Consider the following 22,683-nt stretch of genomic DNA (forward strand, 5'->3'; position numbering starts at 1 on the left):
TGAAAATCTGTCCCCCATTTAACTAATGAATATACTGCAGAATTCATCAGTTGCTCTCTTCCTTCCTTCCCATTAAAGGCCAGAATCTGACTGGGAATGAAGAGAAAACGGATCCTACCCCCACTTACCCACCCTCCATGCAAAGGTCAGCCATAATTATAGCTCCCTCCCAACACCCCCTTTGGAGGTACAAAGCAGATCTGTCTGGATATGCAAGGGAGACCACACTACCCATCCTAAGGGTTGGCGCAGTAAGCATGTTCCATCCCCATCCTGCCCCATGCCTGGAAGCTCAGGCAGAATGGGGCTGCTTGCAAAGAAGGGCTGTGCCTAACAGATACAAGTGAGCTCTACAATTGCTGGAAGGTGGGAGAGGAAGCAGATGCAATTTTGATGGGTGCTAGGAAGGGGACAAAGATCACTGAAAGGCAGAACAGAAGCAAGTTCTAAAGAGAGGCACTTATGTGCCACACAATCACATTACTGTAACACACCTTGCTTCTTTAGGATCATCAGGTGTATCCTCTAAGTATTTTGCAGTTTTAAATGTAGTATTTTGTATGTTAATCATATTTATCTGACTTCCTACACCACAGTGGACTATTAAAGAACGCCTCTTTGCTCTGATTGTGAGCTCTTAATAATAATCAAGGATTATATCTGTAGCACTGTTTTTTAAAAGGTACAGAGCCAAACTCTTTGCTGGTGTTAAATGGGACAACCCCACTGAGGTCACTGGAGAGCTGCAAATTTACACCAGCAGAGAATTTGGTCCATTCGCTCCTACTTTCCAGGGGGGCACTGTATCCCTTTGCAAATATAGCAAATGCCTTCTGAGTTACCTCTAGCTGCTCTCTCATGCTATCCTGTTTTCTACTGCTCTCAATTTTCTTAATACTTTCCATGTATTAAAAACTAGTTTTTATGGTATATGAGTTTCTAATATCAGACTATTTCTGATCTAAGATTGCTGTGTCTACTGACTTCCATTATGATTGGAAAAAACCCTCTAACCATCTACCTTTATTATAAGGGATATATTGCTAGGTGCTTACATGGAGGATTAGTAGGCTCTAGAGACAAATTTCAAGCCTGTTCCAAAGGAGAATTTTAGAAAACTATTAGCACTTTGTCGGCAGTTCAGCCTTTTACTTTGCTTCCATTTCAGCATCTTCTCAACTCCATTCAAGGGGAAAGGAACCTGACATTTTCCTAATTCTCATTTGTCAGTTGTTAGTCAGTCATACAGCACTCAGCAGTTATAGCAAGGTCAATGCTGAGTCATCCATTCTCCCCTTAGCAGTGCTATCTGATTCATGGCAACTCTTCAGTTAAAAGTTTATTCCCGTCCACCTACACCTGAGACAGTCTGCATGTCCGTTAGCCCTACCACAGAATTTCCTCAACAGTCCAGGCTGAATACATTTATTCATTCTGAACAGTCTCAACCCTCTCCCAGTCTAATTTCTATTAAGTGTAGACTTTGCAGTGTCACCTATAAAAAATGTTGTGTTGACATAAACTTTATTTTTCGCACGATATTGAAAGCAGCATATTGTCCATCAGTCTACAAGCTTCCACATCTCCAGGCTTGTTACTCTATATTTAGCAGTGGAGATGGTTTGGGCTGCAGGAGTTTTAATTAACAAACAAAAGAAAAATTAAAAGAAAGGGAATAAAGCATAAATAATAAGTTCTCAGGAGAAAAGCAAATGTATATTGCTGAGCGAAACTCACATGGGATTTTTTTTTCTTTTCTTCTTTTATATAAACTCACACCTTAGCGGATGTATGCAAATATAACTATCTACAATTTCACCCACTAGCGAGGGTGGCAGGGAACATATTACTGAGCCATGTGCTAACAGGATAATCAGAACGATGGATCTTAGACAACTTCTGCATATATTGAAGGACTACCTATAAAATAACGATACATACACACTTTGTGTTAGATTTAACAGGTATTGCTTTTTAACAAATTAAAATTTTTAGAGTTAGACATTCATGTTACACATACATTTATCATCCATCACAGACTGCACCCTTAATTCTGCCCCCTCAATCTAGCCTTGTCCACAAACCCCTCTACCAAACTAATAATAATAATAGTTGTGGACGGTAGCTAAAGCAGTGTGTTCTTTGCAAGGTGGTAGTTTGCTGCAGGTGATGATGGAAAGGTAACATCCCTAAAGGAGTAGAGTTATGCATAACATTTCTGACAAATGCCCCAAAACACAGAAATGAAAATTTAAGCCATTTACAATACACACCCTTCACTTCTACAGCCAAAAGCCCACACTTGACTCTCACGAAACCTACCATACTCTACAGCAGAGGTTCTAAACCTGACTGGGGGCACAGAATGTATTCTGGGGGTGGGGAGCGTGAGAAGCTTTGGCGGAGGGAAACATACTGAGCACATTTTACCCCCAGAAATGAATAACTAGCAAAGCTGATTCCTCCAGACCCATCAGGTCTTCAGATGGTGCTCTGCATTGACTCTAGAGGACACTGTGCATTTTGCCAGATTTCTGTTAAGCTTGCATAGAATTACACAAAGTCATTGCCGTATGTACGTTAATCCATTTGCATTTGCTACGACGCAGTGTGCACATTTGATTGTAAGCATGGACCGCAATTGCAGTTTTGCTCTTCTAACAATGGATTGTTGGCTCATTCATGCAACAGAAAAAATGGCTCCATTTGAATGTTTGAATTACTGTTTTTAATATTTAGTTAGAGTTGCATGTTGATTTTTTTAATCAATATTTGTATGTATGTGGCGGGGGCATAAACTGCTACACACACACAAAGAAGAGGGGCATGATCAAATCTGTTTGATAACCACTGCACTGCAATGTTAACTCTGCCCCTTTAGGGATGTTAGCCTTCCATCCCCACCTGTAGCAATCTACGACAAGGACCAAAATATAAAGAGGAGCCATGGTGTGTATGACCCTGAAGTGGAGAATAAAGAAATTGAATTTGATGCTGATGGCACGGGGAAGCCAGTAAAAGGATTAGAAAGGGTCTGGATGCGGCTACAGTGGAGGGTAAGGTAGATTTTTGACAGACTGAAACCCAGGGATGTGATGTGGGAGGCCAGAGAGGAGAAGGCTGCAACAGTTAAATTAATGAAGATCTAGGCAAGGATATTTACAGTGGAATGGATAATGGATGGATTTTGGAGAGGCATCCCTTAACACAAATGGCATATCACAGAACAACCTATTAAAGAAACTTCATTTTCAAGGAGACAGATGTTAAGAGACAGGCTTCTGCTCAGAAGTGAAAACAGTACTCTCAGAAAACAAAACAAAAGTTTCTGTTCCTGCAACAGAAGCCAAAAGACAATAACAGGTTTTGAGAAATGTTTAAAGCAGCTTATCTCCTCTGCAAGTTTAGATATATCGAGCAAGAAGTGTGCATTCTACACGTCTAAATCTGAATGAGACAACAAAAAAACAATCACAGGTCCTGCCAATCCTAGACACATTCAGCATTGCTAATGCTTGTTTTACTAAAAATACTGGTATAAGTTATGTTAAGCTATAGACTAGATCATTTAAAAATATGTTTTTTGTCTGTCTTTTGTTAAAAGATAGCAGCCGGGGTAGACTATTTTCTACATGACTGGAATTCTAATTTGAATTTTCTATATGTATAACAGTTTAGAGTCAGGAGAGGTGAATATATAACTATTAATGTAAGAAAGTTTTGACAATTTTTTTTCCCTCACATTCAAATGTTAACAACAACTACTTTGATTAAAGGATGTAAAATAACTAAAAAAAAAATCAACAATAGAAAATGAATACCCCCAGATGTGTTTCTGCCATACCCTCCCCAGTTTTGAATATATATAGCTCATAAAAAGAGAAAGCAATGGTAAAATAAGAAGGAAAAAGACAGAATACTTTACCAAAAAAAGAAGCCCACCAAAATTACAACCTACCAACAAAAACAAAATTACAACCTACAATTAAAACTAGTCTCTCCTGGGAATATATGCATCAGTTGCCTTAGTATATTCAATTTACTGATTTCATTCTAAAAAAAATCTCACATTACCATGATAAGTAGATGCATCTCTCTTTTACATTAATGTCATTGAGTTATAAAGATTAATACCCACATTTTCCTTGTGTAAATTAGCTAACCGAAACCAATAGCTTGCAATGGATTCTCTGTTATTTGAGAACTACAGCTATACCAGGGCTATGAACAATGTTATAATTATTTATAATATATGATAATCACAGTGACTTTTTAAAAATATAATTCATTAATTGCATTCTTTACTTTGCAAATAGCTTGTATCTATTTGAATTTACTTGGATTTGGATGTCCTCTTGGCTTGTTCATTAAACTCCTACATTTTTTAAGAGCTTCTGTTTTTTAAGGGGGCAATGGGGTTAGAGATGAATTAACACTGACGTAGTAAATTCACTTTAGTAATAAAAATAAAACAAGACAAATAGAAAAATTCTCCAAGTTTATGAACATAAGGAAACGGAAGAAGAAAGTCCAAAAAAGTCATAGAAAAAAAATGCCAATATTTAGTGGGTTTAGAAAAATATGGCTCATTCAGTAATCCCATTCTTCTTTAGTGCTTTACTAATATTTATAATTGTTTTTTAATAAATCAGTACCAAATTAGTTTCTTTTTTTATTTCCTGTGGGTACAAAACATTGATTCACTTTTCCTAGTTTCCTTTCTCACTCTGTCACAAGGTCAAGATACCGTCTTTATTCTGTGGACATCAACATATTTTTTTTAAAATAAAGGATTACATTCAGAATGAGAGCAAGTCGTTAATTTTGTTCTAAGTGTCATGTTTCATTTCAACTACCCCAGTTGTGGGGTAGGAAAGACTGATACCCACCAGAGCCCTAGGTTGGACATGGGGTGACCTCTGGTAAGCTTTTAGTATGTATGTAGGTTCTTTCATTGTTTTTATATGGCTTTCCCTGTAATGCTTTTACCTTAACAATAAATGCAATTTCCTTTGTAAAGGCTGGCTGGTAACTGCTGTGTATGGTTATAGCCCCTGGAGAGAGGTTAACCACAGGTGCTGGATTCCAGTCATACTTACTAAGGAAATCATCCGATGAAGTGAGCTGTAGCTCACGAAAGCTCATGCTCAAATAAATTGGTTAGTCTCTAAGGTGCCACAAGTACTCCTTTTCTTTTTGCAAAGACAGACTAACACGGCTGTTACTCTGAAACCTGGATTATTGAGATTCTTATGGAAGGACAAGACACAAAGTAAGTTATCTAATTTTAATGACGATACGGAGGAATACAGATTAAAATGTGACAATGATGATCCTTATTTTAGCTCACCTATGCCACTTTTGTTCCAAGCTTTCCTGGTCCCCTCAACCCACCACAGCAACTCCACCCAATTCCCTCTGCATGAGCTAATGATATTTGAGCATTAGAATTCAAGATTACACCCATGCTCTATGTTCTAAAGTTTTCTTACAAACAGATTTGAACTACAATTTTTCACCCTTGTTGAAAACAATATGGTGTCAGCTCTTATGTACTTAAGGGATACACTTGAACTGGTTTGCACTGAAAAAACAAAACAAAACACATGACATAATATTTTGCCCTATGTATTTAAGATGGAGTTTAATAATAATATATAAGACAATAGGAATCTTCCCAAATAAACAGCTGATATGGTCAGACAGAGGACTCTATTCAGCAAAGCACTGAAGCACAGGCTTAACTTTGACTTCAATGGGACGTAAGTGCATGTGCTTGTGGGCCTGATTATAAACATGTACTTATGGGCCTGATTATAAACTCCTCTGGGAGTTAGGTATCTAAATACCTTTACAAATCTGGGTCTAAGTGCCTTGATGAAAGTGGTACCTAAAGAAGCTGCTCTAAACATTGTTTACCATAACTATAAGAATTTTTGCAAAGTCACTGGAGAAATGTTTACTTACTTACGAGCCTATGCTTACATATCATTAGTAGTTAAGCTACAGTATCTGCTTTTACTTAGTGTGAAGAATTATGAATAATGCACCTGTGCTCAGCCAGATGGCATAATACACACTAAAAGAATAGAGCTTCTATTCTTTCAAAGCTAGTTTCCCAAAGATTTATGAAAGTTTTTTTCCTATTAATATAGCCATCTTTAACTTATGTTCTACTTGTCAAAATTTTTTGAAAGCTATTTGAAGCGTGCCATTTAAATTAGATATAAATATCTAATTAGGCCAAAAAAATGTTCAATAAATTCAAAAGGCAAATTTTAAATTTAAAAAGCAGATTTCACACCAGGAGATACAGAGTTGAACACTTTAACACATTAGAAAATGGACTCCGTTTTTCCTCACATTAACATGGATAGTGCTAGACATAAAGTTTTTGGGACCACTTCAGCAGAAAATCCCTACGTATTCCTGAGCTCTGTAAGCCATGGAAAGGCTCTGATGCTGGTTCCAGAACGGGCTGATCAATCCAGGTAACAATGCTGACCTTCTACAGAGGGCAAAATAATACCAGGCTGTACATGTCTATGCCAGGGAGATGAGAAGTTACTTGGAGGAGAATCGTTCATCAAATAAGCTACACGCTCTATTCTGCAATTATTTATGCTAGACCCAATCCTAAAACAATTGCTGAGATTGTGCCACCTGTGTGAGCAAGATAAGTAGTGCTGGCATGCTGCTAAGCAGGGCTACCCTTCTTTGTTCAGTACCCTACTTTGACCAAGCATAACTAGGTATTTACATTGAAGCACATTTCCCCATGTTCCAAAAGCCTCAGAGCCAGACTTACAAAGGTATTTAGGTGCCTAACGATCACAGACAGGTGCTTAGTGGGGTTTTAAAAAGTGTCTAAGTTAGGTTCCTGACTCCCATTGAAAAGCCCTCCCCTCCCAGAAGAACTATACAAATAATTTTTCACATACAGTGAAACTGGTAATTTTTGGTTTTTCACCAGATTTATTAAATTACAAAAATAAGAAACACCTTTGAGAAGATTTTACAGAAGTCAGAAGAAAATGTAATTTAATGAAACTTTTGCAAATTATGGTGATTTTGTAAAGTCAAACAAAATGTCACACTACAATTTTGCAAAATGAGTAATATTTCATTAATTCAATCATCAACAAATCCCACAAATTTTACCCAGTTTTGATTTGATAATAGGCTAATGAGTTATTAATAATTCAGTGGTCAAATGCAGATTGCAAATGTTTTGCTCCATGTCTGTAAAGGAGTAAAAACACTACAGCAAGAGCACAGAAGAGTATGTGACTCTAACAGCTTAAAACTGCAATGTCCTCTCATATTTTTCTAAGTCAATTTATTGTGGGTTTTGGTAAATAAGCTTTCTTGTATTAATAAACCAATATTATTGTTTCATAAGCTCTATCCAGCTCTAAATCCCCTCTGCACCTGTTAGCCTAGGAAGTCTGCTGCAATGCAAAGACATACAGGCTGTTCCAAAGTCCTCCTTCCTTGCAGCAAAGTCACAGCATGCTAGCACATGCTATGACCTCTTGAACAAAATCTTCCCGTCAGATAGAAGTGGCAATAAATTTTAAAAGATCATATGCCCTAGTTAAACATCATCTCTCTAGTTAAATTCTGAGTGAATTTAAGCCAAGAAGAAGAAGGGAGGAACATTGGGTTAAGTATTTCCCCTCCTACTGCAAAACAACAGGAGGGAGGTGGAGGCACGAAAGTCTCAGTAGTTTTATACAGGAGAGGTCACACACCTCTCACAGTCATCCTACAGCTATAATGATCAGTGGGAGAGATCCTTTCACCCAACACAAAGTTGCTGTTTTTTAAAAGAAACAAACCACCAGCTCAGTAATTTCTGCTATCCTTCCACCTTTAATGAAACCACATAGGAGTTTATATACCTATAGATTGAGGAACACTATTGCAGGTATTTATAAATGTAGTGCCCCCTCTCCACCCGGTTACCTTCTTTAATGCCAATCTGCTTACAGGTTTTGATGGGCAGGTCTGGGTTCTTCTGAATCCTGCCACCCACTCAGCAGGGTCTAGCTACTTTATTTTTCCCTATGAATTTATTTGGCGGTGCCTCCCGTCCCACACTTGCTCCTTCCTGGCAGGGTCACCAGGGCAGCATGAGAGGAAAATTCTAACCACAGGGTAATGTCCACTTACTTGCCAGATAGTTGGAAGCTCCCAAGAAATAACAAAAACACATACAATATATTCAACACAGTAACTGTATGGAACAGGAGACAAATGTAACATAACAGGGTAAAACACTATTCTTAGGCCCATGCTGATAATACCCATGACTTCCTCCAGGCACATGACTGATGTGGCAAATGTAAGATCAGTGTCCCGTTGGTACACGTACTTTGTTGGGGCCCTTGATGACCTATGACCATGATATCTTCTCTGCAGTGCTTTAGCAGTATGGCTGACTCGGTTCAGTACAACCCAAAAGACTCACAAGTGGGAGGAGGAGGTGGTAAGTCCCTCCACAGGTTTAATATGCAGCAGGTTATAAAATCCCCAAACCCCTACTCCCTGGCTTGAGGACACAGTTCAGGGAGTAGGGGGTCCCCAAAATAATTTCCCTGATTAACTAACTAAAAGATGGTGCACTCATAAACTCTATGAATGCTCCTCAGGTTCAGAGATAACTCTGGACTCCTCGGTCACTGCAGAGGGGCTGATCTCTGCTGGCAGGGATCCTCTTCAGGCAGGAGTCAGGCTGCTTCTGGTCCCAGGATTTCCCCTCACCACAAACGGGTGCAGGGTTCAAGGTGCAGATTACACAACTATACAGCACTAAAATCCAAACTGTATTCTCCTACCCCAGTATCCACACACACACACAGCAGGCAGTAGCCCTGGACTAGCAGCCAGAGCAGAGCTGACCATGTGATGACTGGTCTTACCTAGAGAGCTGGAGGGCTAACTCAGCCTGGCTGGATTTCTTGGGCAGGATTATACATAATTTTGAAAGAAAGAAAGAAAAAAAGAAAAAGACAGAAAGAACACATGCACTGGAATCCATGGCCTTCATCCTCAGGTCTGGCTTCCCTGATCCCCATGGCAACAAGAGGTTAGTTTTGGACCCCCATGTAGCTTTTTCTACACAATGCAAGGATTTTTCTACAGGGAGAATCACCAGCTGACCAAGTATGCTAGTTTTCCAACCCCTTTGTGTTGATGAAGGGGCCCAGTGGAGTAAGAATGTGGCCAGGGATCTGGCTCCATGCTCCTGCACAAACTTGAGACTGCTTACCATTGGCTAAGTCTAGCAACTGCAGGAGGTCATGAGCCATTTAAATGACCCTTCCTTAACTCAGGAACCACACTTACTTAGATCTAGCACCAGTGGAAATTCTAGCAGATTCCATTTTCTTTTTCCTGTGGTCTCTGTTCATTTCTACTCGAGGACAAGTAGCCCCAGGAATGAAGAGGTTTGTGTTCGGAAGTGGTTTTAAATGAACTAACTATAAATAATATTCTTCTGTAAGGGACAAATCGAGCCCGCACAACTACTAGTACTGGGGCTGTTATAGTTCTCTTGCATAAGTGTGTGTGAGCTGTTCAGGAACATGGACATGGAGCTCAGCTCTCCAGGAGCCTGTGTAGGAGCGCACAAGTGGTGGGTGAAGGCAGGATACAGGTGGGCAAGGAAACGTGAGAACAGAGCAAGATTAATCACTGCTAAATGGATCCAACTGGTCTCTCCAACTCTACCCTTTATCAGGGACACGTTACAGGGTATTCAGCCTTTGGGCTACAATAACCTCTATGAAGAACCTTGGCAACTGCACCACAGGGTTGAGGGTTTGGGGAGGAAGAGCTTGTCTTTGCATCTTCCCAGCTATTTGGACTCTGTGTTGGACTAATGATTTGATCCTAAAAGCTGGAAACTGTAGCTATTCCTCAGCATCTTTTTCAATTCCTAATATATTATCACAGTAAATTGCAATGGTCATTAAGCATCTTGCACAATTTAGGATACTGTATTTTTAGGCCCCAGTTCACAAAAAAAGATTTAGCAGGTTAGGTGCTTCGCTTCCATTAAATTTTCCATTTAAGTCAGTGAGCAGAATTTATATGCACTTTATTATAGAAACATAAAATGCACATATCAGCATGAAGATTTGCTTGCAGATATCAAAGTCTGGAATGTATTTCATTTTTTGCTGAACATATTCAATTATTTAGAAATATTTAAAGTGTCAGGGGGTTTCATTTCTCACAGTTATTTTCCAAGAACTTGTGGGAACTCTGAAAATACAGTTTCACTAAAGTGTTCTTTTCTTAGATCGCATAAATGCTGATATACTGTATCCTGGGGAATTCGTATTTCTCATTGCATAGAGATAGGACGTAGGATAACAGGCATTACTATTACAGAACGACCAACCTTTTCAGTGAAGTAAATGCATTTGCTATGTATGGAGCCTGAAAGTGAAATGCTGTACAGTACAGTCACACCTGGCTGTGCTGTGCTGTGCTTGGGTTTCCTTTATATCTATGGATCTGAAAGATTTCATTATCAGCTAGATATGTAATATGTGCTATATGATGAGGGATTATATAATTTATAAATACACACACACACACACACACACTCAATAAAATGGTTTCATGAACAGATAAGGATTAACTATCTAGCCACTTCTTTGTGGAACAACCAACTTGGAATAATCAGCTGCAGAATGGACTTTATTCTATGTGAAATACAGGAACTGTACACACATTATATGTGCAGAAAGTGATCACATCACCCAGGAAAAGCAAGGCTGGGATTAAAATATCCCATTTAAGGAAATGGTGAAAAAACAACAGCAGAAAGAATCAGAGCTCAGGGAAGGAATTTAGCTCAACAGCCCTAATTCAGCTGGGCATTTAAGCATATGCTTAAATCCATCCCTATTCCAGGACACATGCTTAAAGTTAAGCCTGTGCTGAAATGGAACTTAAACATCTTCTTCAAATTAGGGATGTGTTTAAATATTATCATGAATGATGATGGGTTGTTGATTCCAGGCATATGCGAGAGTTAATCTTCTAGATAGTCTCAAGTATAGCTGTTGTAGGAACCCAATATATCAATGTTTCCCTAGCTGCTGTGGATTTACCAGTATATCATTTTTCTTACCTTGGGGCCAGTCCATAACTTTTGTTTCGTATAGAATAATACACACAAATATAGTTTTAAAAAGTTGAAATGTTAGATAATGTTATTTTTACTGCATGAAATATACTGTGCAAGATCAACTAATGCATCCCAAATTTAAAAAAAACCCTCTGAACTCTAGTGCAATATCTTTTCTGTCAGGATCGATACAACATCATTTTTAATAAAAAAAATTATTCAAACAGGATACTGTCAAGGCATGTGGAACTTCATGTTACAGACCCAAGAACTTTAAGACAATTCATATTTTATCCCTTTTCTAAATTAAACTCCATAATGCCACTCGATGAGCCACTATGTGCCAATAGAGTGCTATGTTGATTAAAAAATTAGCTAATACTTAAAATAATGTATTTGTAAAGTAGAAGTGTCATAGAATTTCTGAAATAGGGCCATCTCCATGATTCTCTTCCATGGCACAATAGCAATGCAATGTGAACAGATACTGCTGCTGCTGGTGATTTCAAGGTGAAGATTACAAAAGCTGGAGATAGAGCACCATTCCTGAACTGTCCTACAAATTTACTATTGCTTGGTGGGGAAATGCCCCTGGTGACATCCTTAAAAAACACCCTATCCCCAAAGAGAAGCAACACAGGTAAAAATTCTCTCAATAAAATTATTTTGCCAGGAGAGTGGGGAACTTTCTGTCTCCAAGCACAAAATTAGGTCGGCTCCATCAATGTCCTAGTGCCAAGAAGAGTGCGGTTTACTCATGAGAATTCTACTTCCAGCAGGTTACAATTTCTATAGTGAATGTGTTGTTCCCAAAGGGATTAGGAACCTTTTTAAGGCAGTGGTTATCCAAGCTAACTCTCTTTATGACAGAGTGGATCTACCCATTCAATAAATAACCACTTACAATGATTTCAAACTACTGTAATTCCATTGACAACAGTGAAACTCCTCCTGCTTTACACTGCTGCATGATCCAAATTGGTCCCAATGACTGGCATGGGGCACTGTGGCTGCACTCACCAAGATAGTTTTAGGCTTGGCACAATGTGCACTAACAGTAAGAAAATAGTTACATTTTGCTCAGACATACTGGGTCAAATTATGCCTTTATGCTCTAGCAACTCTGTTGACTTAAATGGAGCTGCAGAGGTGTCAGAGGTGGAAGAATATGGCCCATAATATGTCAGAAATGAGATAACTAGTTTGTATCCTCTGTTTAGATGCTGAATACTCCTATTAATGCAATAAATACAGTTTATTAATATTGAATATGTCTTTAGTGAATACTATTTTAAAAGTACATTTTTCATGACCAGATATTTCTATACTGGAGATACAAAATGGAAATGTGGAACTAGTACAGTACCTCTAGTCATTTAGGAAGCATTTGAAATATATCTTAGCATGAATGTGAAGAGTGAAAAAGAGTGAAAAAGCTATACAAACAGTCTGGGGAAGCATATTATTTTAGTAGCTGTTTTCTTTGTATTTGTTTCTTTGACCAAACAGGTCTGCAGCCTAATTTACACATTTTGATAAGGGAACTCAAATTTGGGGGCCCAATTCATTGTTACTTTACACCTTGTGTAGTCATTTACATCAGTGCAAATGAGGTCAAAACAATTCCACTCCCATCAGGTAGCTTTGCACTGACCTTGTTCTGGTGTGCATGATTACACAAGGTACATGGCAATGGTAAATCAGACCCAGCAGTGCTCAGGCATCACAAAGCAAAAAGCAAATCTGGCTAAACACCCATGGGAAAATTCTCTTTCCAAAAGGGAATTTTCCGGTGACACAGAGATGTAGGAATAGCTCTTCCACTTCCTTCTCCCCTAGCATAGGGGTTGTGGCTACACTGTCTGGGTGCTAGAATCCCTGTGCCTGGCTGCTAGAACAACTTAGCTGGGCTTTTGGCATCCCATGTAAGATAAAGTAACTCAAACATTGCTCTATATTGAAATTATTGGACAAATTGATAACATGAACCAATACAGTTCTCTATAAAGGAAACGCTTAGGCCTGGTAATTTTTATTTAAGTAATGAGAACAACCAGTTAACTTGCATGAACACAGTATATCAAATCTTCCTAATAGTATTTTGTAAATCTGACATCAGGATGGTAGGCTCAAATTTACCCAGCTGTAATTAAAAGAATTTATCACCAACTGGAAACTTGTGGCTACTTGTTTTATACAAAAATCCAACAAGTGACTAAGCGCATGCCCGAAAAGACTGGCAAATTCCTTAAACACACCTCACTGAGAAACTGGTTGCCAAAACAAGGATTTGGCTCTAGGTCATGAGTACACTGGCATTACGATATACATTCTTTATACCTTGCTGTGGCTTTGGTTTTGTGTAAGTACTACATTTAGACCCTTCTGAGGTACACTACATTTTTATTTATTTATTTATTTATTTTAGTGAGGGCAAGGAAAGGGCTTGTTAGCTGAGTAAAGTATTTGGACATCCATTTTCCGTTGGCTTTTTAAACACCCACAAAAATAATTGTATTTAAGAACAGACTGTGCACTAATCAGCAATTTGTTTTTAAAAACGCGTAAGACATCCTGAGCCTATCTGAAAATGTTTCTGAATTCCAATAAGAAAATGTCTTTATAGTCACAAAACCTAGAAGATTACACTTCAAATGCCATATTGCATCTTGCCCAAGCATGGAATGAGAAGAAGGGTGCTGTGTTGAGACATAATACATGAAGGCTATAGAATCATAGAATATCAGGGTTGGAAGAGACCTTAGGAGGTCATCTAGTCCAACCCCGTCATAAATATAAAGGGAAGGGTAAACCCCTTTAAAATCCCTCATGGCCAGAGGAAAAATCCTCTCACCTGTAAAGGGTTAAGAAGCTAAAGGTAACCTCGCTGGCACCTGACCAAAATGACCAATGAGGAGACAAGACACTTTCAAAAGCTGGGAGGAGGGAGAGAAACAAAGGGTCTCTGTCTGTCGGTATGCTGCTTTTGCCAGGGATAGACCAGGAATGGAGTCTTAGAACTTTTAGTAAGTAATCTAGCTAGGTATGTGTTAGATTATGATTTCTTTAAATGGCTGAGAAAAGAATTGTGCTGAATAGAATGACTATTTCTGTCTGTGTGTCTTTTTTGTAACTTAAGGTTTTGCCTAGAAGGATTCTCTATGTTTTGAATCTAATTACCCTGTAAGGTATCTACCATCCTGATTTTACAGGGGGGATTTCTTTATTTCTATTTACTTCTATTTTTATTAAAAGTCTTCTTGTAAGAAAACTGAATGCTTGTTCATTGTTCTCAGATCCAAGGGTTTGGGTCTGTGGTCACCTATGCAAATTGGTGAGGCTTTTTATCCAACATTTCCCAGGAAAGGGGGGTGCAAGGGTTGGGAGGATTTTGGGGGGAAAGACGTGTCCAAACTACGTTTCCCAGTAAACCCAGTTAGAGTTTGATGGTGGCAGTGGATATTCCAAGGACAAAGGATAAAATTAATTTGTACCTTGGGGAAGTTTTAACCTAAGCTGGTAAAAGTAGGCTTAGGAGGTTTTCATGCAGGTCCCACATCTGTACCTTACAGTTCAGAGTGGGGGAGGAACCTTGACAAACCCCCTGTTCAAAGCAGGACCAATCCCCAACTAAATCATCCCAGCCAGGGCTTTGTCAACCCTGACCTTAAAAACTTCTAAGGAAGGAGATTCCACCACCTCCCTAGGTAACGCATTCCAGTGTTTCACCACCCTCCTAGTGAAAAAAGTTTTCCTAATATCCAACCTAAACCTCCCCCACTGCAACTTGAGACCATTACTCCTCGTTCTGTCATCTGCTACCACTGAGAACAGTCTAGATCCATCCTCTTTGGAACCCCCTTTCAGGTAGTTGAAAGCAGCTATCATATCCCCCCTCATTCTTCTCTTCCACAGACTAAACAATCCCAGTTCCCTCAGCCTCTCCTCACAAGTCATGTGTTCCAGTCCCCTAATCATTTTGGTTGCCCTCCGCTGGACTCTTTCCAGTTTTTCCACATCCTTCTTGTAGTGTGGGGCCCAAAACTGGACACAGTACTCCAGATGAGGCCTCACCAATGTCGAATAGAGGGGAACGATCATGTCCCTCGATCTGCTGGCAATGCCCCTACTTATACAGACCAAAATGCCATTGGCCTTCTTGGCAACAAGGGCACACTGCTGACTCATATCCAGCTTCTCGTCCACTGTAAGCCCTAGGTCCTTTTCTGCAGAACTGCTGCCTAGCCATTCGGCCCCTAGTCTGTAGAGGTGCATTGGATTCTTCCGTCCTAAGTGCAGGACTCTGCACTTGTCCTTGTTGAACATCATCAGATTTCTTTTGGCCCAATCCTCCAATTTGTCTAGGGCCCTCTGTATCCTATCCCTACCCTCCAGCGTATCTACCTCTCCTCCCAGTTTGCTTGCTGAGGGTGCAATCCCCACCATCCTCCAGATCATTTATGAAGATATTGAACAAAACCGGCCCCAGGACTGACCCTTGGGGCACTCCACTTGATACCGGCTGCCAACTAGACATGGAGCCATTGATCACTACTTGTTGAGGCCGACAATCTAGCCAACTTTCTATTCACCTTATAGTCCATTCATCCAGCCCATACTTCTTTAACTTGCTGACAAGAATACTGTGGGAGACCGTGTCAAAAGCTTTGCTAAAGTCAAGGAACAACACATCCACTGCTTTCCCCTCACAGAGCCAGTTATCTAGTCATAGAAGGCAATTAGATTAGTCGGACATGACTTGCCCTTGGTGAATCCATGCTGACTCTTCCTGATCACTTTCCTCTCCTCTAAGTGCTTCAGAATTGATTTCTTGAGGACCTGCTCCATGATTTTTCCAGGGACTGAGGTGAGGCTGACTGGCCTGTAGTTCCCAGGATCCTCCTTCTTCCCTTTTTTGAAGATGGGCACTACATTAGCTATTAAGAATATTAATTATAATCCTTACTCAGACTAATCTCCCACTGGTTTCCTGTTGGATTCTAGGGAAGTGAGAATATACTTAATTCCATTTTTTTAAAATGAAGAACAGGGAAGTTAAAATAAAAAAATCAGATTCTGAAAAATAATATACCTGATACAGCAAGAAAATCGTCAATGCTTGTAATGTCATCCACAGCTTCAGTAAGAACATGTATGCGATTCTCCCATGTGCTCTTATATATTTCCATGCTGTTTTTTACCACCTGGCTTTTTGGTCTGGCAGCAAGAGCTAAAGCTGCGTTAATAACCTGCAGAAAATAAAATTATATTCTTGACTTCATCTGAAATAACTAAAATGCATAACAGATTCTAAGGCAGTATTTCTGTTTTCTGAGCATTGAAGATATTCATCCTTTCATTATATTCAAAGGAGGAATACTTTTAAAATATTGTACATGTTAACCTTCCTGTTAACTGAATTAGAGTTCAGTTGTAATTTTAATTGAATAGGACTACAAAATATTCTTTAATTGGAGAATTCACGACATAAACAATTCTGTTTAGTAACATGAAATCTATTTTTGTCAGTATAAAATAGTTTCAAAATATTTTTATGTACAATCCCACTTTATTAGGTATGAATACGCTTTTACTACGTAATACATAATTAGAAAGATGTATAAGGTCACTGCAGTTTGGGGTTTATAAACCCTTAAGAGTAGCACCTATCATACTGTAAATTACTTTCACTGAAGGGATACTTTAACACCCTAAAGCTTTCAAGCATAGACATGGTATAGGGAGGTGTATACCAGTACAAGATATCATATTATCCCTGCTATGTATTCATCAAATGAAGAAAAAAAAAACAGAACATCAAACAAAAGACACTTGAAGAATTAAACAACAAAATAATTAATCATATCCTACATCTCAGTGTAATATCTAGTGCTGGCAAGGTAGATTAGGAGAAAAACATACAAATTAGAAAGAATTCACAACTCTGCTCCACTGTGATCGAGTGGTTATAGCTGAGCAGTTCCTGGTTCTAAATTCAGCTGAAATGCCTTCTCATTATATGATCTTAAGGAAGCCTCTTGACCTTATGCTGGAGTGTACCCAGGGGAGTAATAAAGAAAAATTGCACTAAAGCTGATAGACTCTTTCCCTGTTTTAAGTGTTTTAAAATATTTCTTCCCTAGACACAAAAAGCATATAAAATTTAAATTAAAAATACATAGTAAATGTATATCATCATCAACTTTTGCAGGAGGAGGGAAAAAACACACAGAATCCTGAACTTAGTTCCTGGCAAACAAAAAGTTTCTCATTTCACATGTACGTGAATTTCAGATGGAGTGTAGAAGAGTGTCTCACCGGCCAGCATGTCCTATCATGGCTGCGTGAGGCATAGCAGGCTTTCCTCATCTAGCAGCCCTGCAATGGTTTGCTTCTTGTTGTCTCTCAGCCCTCCAGCCATGTCAATTAAAGGCTTTGTCTGTTGTGAGATAGGCATGTGGTTCCTAGCTTCACAGAAACACGTATGTTAGCTTTCATCTGAGCTAAAAATTGTAACGTAGCCATGGTCGCACAGGCGGCAGTGGCAGGGACTAGCTGCCCCAAGTACATATCCGTGGGGTCCAGGCATGTTTGTACTCAGGGCAGCTAGCCTGTGCCACCACTCACCATTGCCTATGCTACCACAGCTGCATTACTGTTTTTAGCAGGCTAGCCATACCTCTCAACATTTCATATGGCTAAAGCAGAACATCCCCTACAGGGCTCCCCACTGCCCCCTCCCAACCAGCTCCCCCACATGGATGCTCACCACAGGTCTCCCTCATCCATGGATCTCCTCAGTTCTCCTTCCACCTGACTCCTAACAGGCCCTTCCATGAGAACACAAACTCCCAACCTCTTCTGTTCTAGGTCTCCCCCTTCCCAGATGAGCTCTCCCTCTTTTATACCATATCCTGACCCGTTCACACAGTATCCAATAACTTCAATTAAGTTACTGAATCAGGACCAGCTGGAGGATAGCTGCTTCATCACAGGCAAAGCTGAGCCTGACTTCCCTTGATGGACCAGCCAGCATGTGACAAGGAATACATTGGTTAAGGAATAAAATAGAAAACTATGCTATAATAGATGAACTATGAACAACTTTATTACTAATATATATGACCTACTGTACTAACCTACAGTACAGCAGTGCTACATTGTACATTAGGGAGGCAATCTTAAATAATACCCAATAAATGAATAAATATGTTAAAAGACCTGTTTCATTGTACATGAAGGAAAAGCAATCAAGAGGTCTCCATGCTATTCAAATTACTACTGAACCATTCTGTAGATTTCCAATAAAAATCTCCCTACCTTGACTTTTCACTAGTGTAAGTTAAATTCTACCAAAAATTGCTGAATATAAAAAAGGGACTCTTATTAATGTGAATTCACCCTCTCCCCTTGGTTTTTGGCTTACTAATTCCACAATTATATTACCTGTTTACAATATAATTTAAGCTCGTTGACACAGGGACATTTGCCTTTCTATATATCAGTGTAGCACCATCAACAGCTAACAAACAATACGTGTTTATTAAACTTTTCAAATTTAGAGAAACATAGTTATACAATTTTTAAAAGGGCAACTGATTTAACTCTGATGAAATGTAAGAACAATGTACTAAGGGAAAGAATGCCAAAAACCTGAGCAGTTACAGTACAAAAGTCTTCAGATCTGAACGTTTTTGTTTAAAAGCATCATGCCCTATGTTTTCAACAAAAAATATCTGCCAATAATTAATTGCTTGATTTCCAGTTAAGATGACATGGACTCTTCAGAGAAAAAAAAATACTTTACTGAAGCTAAACCTGGTGATTTTATTATTAAAGCAGCCCTTGAAATAATTACAAAAAATGTCATTTCCTTGCATGTAGTGCTGTACAGATTAGTCATTCAGCATGTAAAGAAAACTCTTGATTTCATGCAACTTTCTTTAAACAAAAACATTGACTTTAGAAATGATAGGTTGTTGTCACAACCTTCTCTGATGCCAAACAAGGACTGCCCAAGCCAGGTCCAGCTGGGTCCTTAGTTGACTTAAGCTTTTCCCTTTTGAACTATTAATTAATTTTGCACTAAAGACACGTCTAATCTCTTTCCATATTTAACATATCATTACAAAAAGTACTCTTCACAGTGAGTTATATGCTCATTTGATCCACACTGCTGATCCCCAGAATCTAGAGGTAAAGAGATTATGTGTTTAAGGGACTAACAATGGCTACTATTTCTACTAACATGATCCTATCCATAAAACAGGGCAGATTTTTTACATGTCATTCACATTTGAATTGTGAGAACCCCAAACCCAGCTCCCAACCCTCATTTTACTATCTGTATTATTGTGAGGAAATGCATTTCATTTAATTCTAAGTTAATGAAGTCTTTTTGTGGTGTTGTTTATATATAATATATATTAGAGCAGACATTCTCAAAATCTGGGTTCATGACCACCTTGCCCTTCTCATATGCCCAAATGGGAAGGGGGACACCTTGCAAGATCTCATCACATTTAGGAGGGAGGGCTTCTCAGTATTGAAAAGGTGAAGTACCATTTTTTTAGCACTAGCTAACTCCTAGAACAGTGCTAGAGGGGAAAGTGAGTAAGCTAGCTATAAAATTATCCACATTTAATATTTAGAATATAATAATGTCACAGAAATAACATTGGTAATTTAGATTAAAGGTTGCTCTAATGCATCTTTTCACATAATTGCAAACACTAAAAAAAGAAGTAAACCATCAGTCACATTCACAGCCAACATAATGCCAATCTCCACGCATAATGACAAAAATAATAAAGGAATCCTACAAAAAGTGGAAACAGACAAATTGCTAAGGATAAGTACAAAATAATAGCACAAGCAGTTAGGGACAAAATCAGAAGGACTAAGGCACATAAATGAGTTACATCTAATTAGAGATATAAAAGGCAATAAAGAAGAGGTTCTTTAAATACATTAAGAACAAGAGAAAGGTTCACTATTTAGTGGGGAAGGAGAGCTAATTATGGACCAACACCAAGGCTAAAGTGTTTAATGCTTACTTTGCCTCAGTCTTCATTTAAAAAGTCAGTTGTGACTAGATGCTTACACAATTTATATTAACAACAAAGTGGAAGGAATATAAGACAGAATAGGGAAAGAACAGGTTAAAGAATATTTAGATAATTTGCATGTATTCAAGGAGCAAGAGCCTGATGAAATTCAACCTATGGTACTTAAAAGAATTAGCTGAAGATATCTCAGAACCATTAGTGATTATCTTCAAAAAATCATGGTGACAGGGAAGGTCCCAGAAGGCTGAAGAAAGATAAACATAGTACCTGCCTTTAAAAAGAGGAACAAAGAGGACCTGGGGAATTATAGATCAGTCAGCCTCACTTTGATACCTGGAAAAATACTGGAACAAAGTATTAACCAATTTGTAAGCACCTAAAGCATAACATGGTGATAAACGATAGCCACCATAGATTTTTCAAGAAAAATCATGCCAAACCAACCTAATTTCCTTCTTTGACAGGTGTGACAAAGTTCCTGCTCTACCTTGGTGGGTCTTACGCTTATTGGCAGATTTGCTCTCCTTGGAGCATCACGGCAGCCCTCAGCTTGGCCGTTTTTTCTGAATTCACAGTCCAGGTCGACTCCTCCTGTGTCTGACCAGAAGTTGTGAGGATATGGGGGGAACCCGGGCCCGCCCTCTACTCCAGGTTCCAGCCCAGGGCCCTGTGGACTGCAGCTGTCTAGAGTGCCTCCTGGAACAGCTGTGTGACAGCTACAACTCCCTGGGCTACTTCCCCAGGGCCTCCTCCCAACACCTTCTTTATCCTCACCATAGGACCTTCCTCCTGGTGTCTCATAACGTTTGTACACCTCAGTCCTCCAAGAGTCTACGTTCTCACTCTCAGCTCCTAGTGCCTCTTGCTCCCAGCTCCTCACACGCACACCACAAACTGAAGCGAGCTCCTTTTTAAAACCCAGGTGCCCTGATCAGCCTGCCTTAATTGATTCTAGCAGCTTCTTGATTGGCTGCAGGTGTTCTAATCAGCCTGTCTTAATTGTCTCCAGAAGGTTCCTGATTGTTCTGGAACCTTCCCTGTTACCTTACCCAGGAAAAAGGGACCTACTTAGCCTGGGGCTAATATATCTGCTTTCTATTACTCTCCTGTAGCCGTCTGGCCTGACCCTGTCATACAGGGTTACTGAACTGAATGGGGGAAAGCAGTAGAGATTATATATCCTGCTTTTAATAAGTCTTTTGATACAGTCCTCCATGACATTCTCATAAGCAAACTAGGGAAACACAGTCTAAATTAAATTACTATAACATGGATACAAAACTGGTTGAAAGACCATACTTAAGGAGTAGTAACCAATGGTTCGCTGTCAAACCAGGACACGTTTAGAAAGGTCCCATAGGGGTCTGTCCTGAGTCTAGAACTATTCAAAATATTTTGTTTAATGTCCTGCATTATGGAGTAGAGAGCATGCTTATAAAATCTGCAGATTACACCAAACTGCAGATGATACCAAGATGAGCTTGCTAGCGCTTTGAAGAACAAGATTACAATTCAAAACAATCTTGACAAATTGGAGAAATTGAATGAAATCAACAAGAAGAAATTCAATAAAGAGAAATGTAAAATATATTTAGGAACAAAAAATCAAATGCACAAATAAAAATGGGGAATTAGTAGTATTGCTGAAAAGAATGTGGGGGTTATAGTGGATCACAGACTGAATGTGTGTCAACAAAGTGATGCAGTTGCCAAAAAAAAAAGAGGCTAACATAATTCTGGAGCGTATTAACAGGTGTATTGTATGTCAGACCCGGGAGGGACTTGTCCTGTTCTACTCGGCACTGAGAAGGTCTCAGCTGAAGTAACTTGTCCAGTTTTGGGCACCACACTTTAAGAAAGATATGGACAAACTGGAGAGAGCCTGGAAGAGAGCAAAGAAATGATAGAAGGTTTAGAAAACCTGACCTATAATGAAAGGTTAAAAAATTGGGCATGGTTAGTCTTGAGAAAAGAATCCTGAGAGGGGATGTGATAACATCTTTAAATATGTTAAGGGCTGTTATAAAGAGGACTCTGATCAATTGTTCTCCATATCCACTAAAGGCAGGACAAGAAGTAATCAGCTTAATCAGCAGCAAAGGAGATTTAGGTTAAATATTAGGATTTTTTTTTTTAACTTTAAGGAAAATGAAGTACTCGAATAGGCTTCCAAGGGAGGTTATGAAATCCCCATCATTGAAGGTTTTTAGGAACAAACACTTGTCAGGGATGGTCTTGTACTTGGCCCTGTGTCAGCTTGGGGACGATGGACTATAACACTTCTCATGATCCCTTCCAACCCAACATTTCTATGATTCTATAAGCCCACGACCATCACAACACTCAAGTATATACTGTCATCCCTGCATACAGTTTTAATTTGCAACATCAGATTTTAGTTAATGTAGGGTCTCATCCTTTATTAGTATTTTGATATTCCATTGCTACTAAGTCTTCTTAAATGAGTTC

At 39.0% G+C, this 22,683-nt stretch overlaps 1 protein-coding gene across 9 annotated transcripts in view; it reads right to left on the minus strand.

The window, feature by feature from the left end:
• The window catches only part of CTNNA3 (catenin alpha 3), a 946,302-nt gene that overhangs the window by 263,378 nt on the left and 660,241 nt on the right, over positions 1–22,683 (minus strand). For all 9 annotated transcript variants that reach the window (XM_075130833.1, XM_075130836.1, XM_075130831.1 and 6 more), the window contains one exon: positions 16,239–16,395. In XM_075130833.1, coding sequence (XP_074986934.1) covers positions 16,239–16,395 — 157 coding nt within the window. The remainder of the gene's footprint in view (positions 1–16,238; positions 16,396–22,683) is intronic.

Source organism: Caretta caretta, chromosome 7 (assembly GCF_965140235.1).
Source record: "Caretta caretta isolate rCarCar2 chromosome 7, rCarCar1.hap1, whole genome shotgun sequence".
Taxonomy (NCBI): Eukaryota; Metazoa; Chordata; order Testudines; family Cheloniidae; genus Caretta; species Caretta caretta.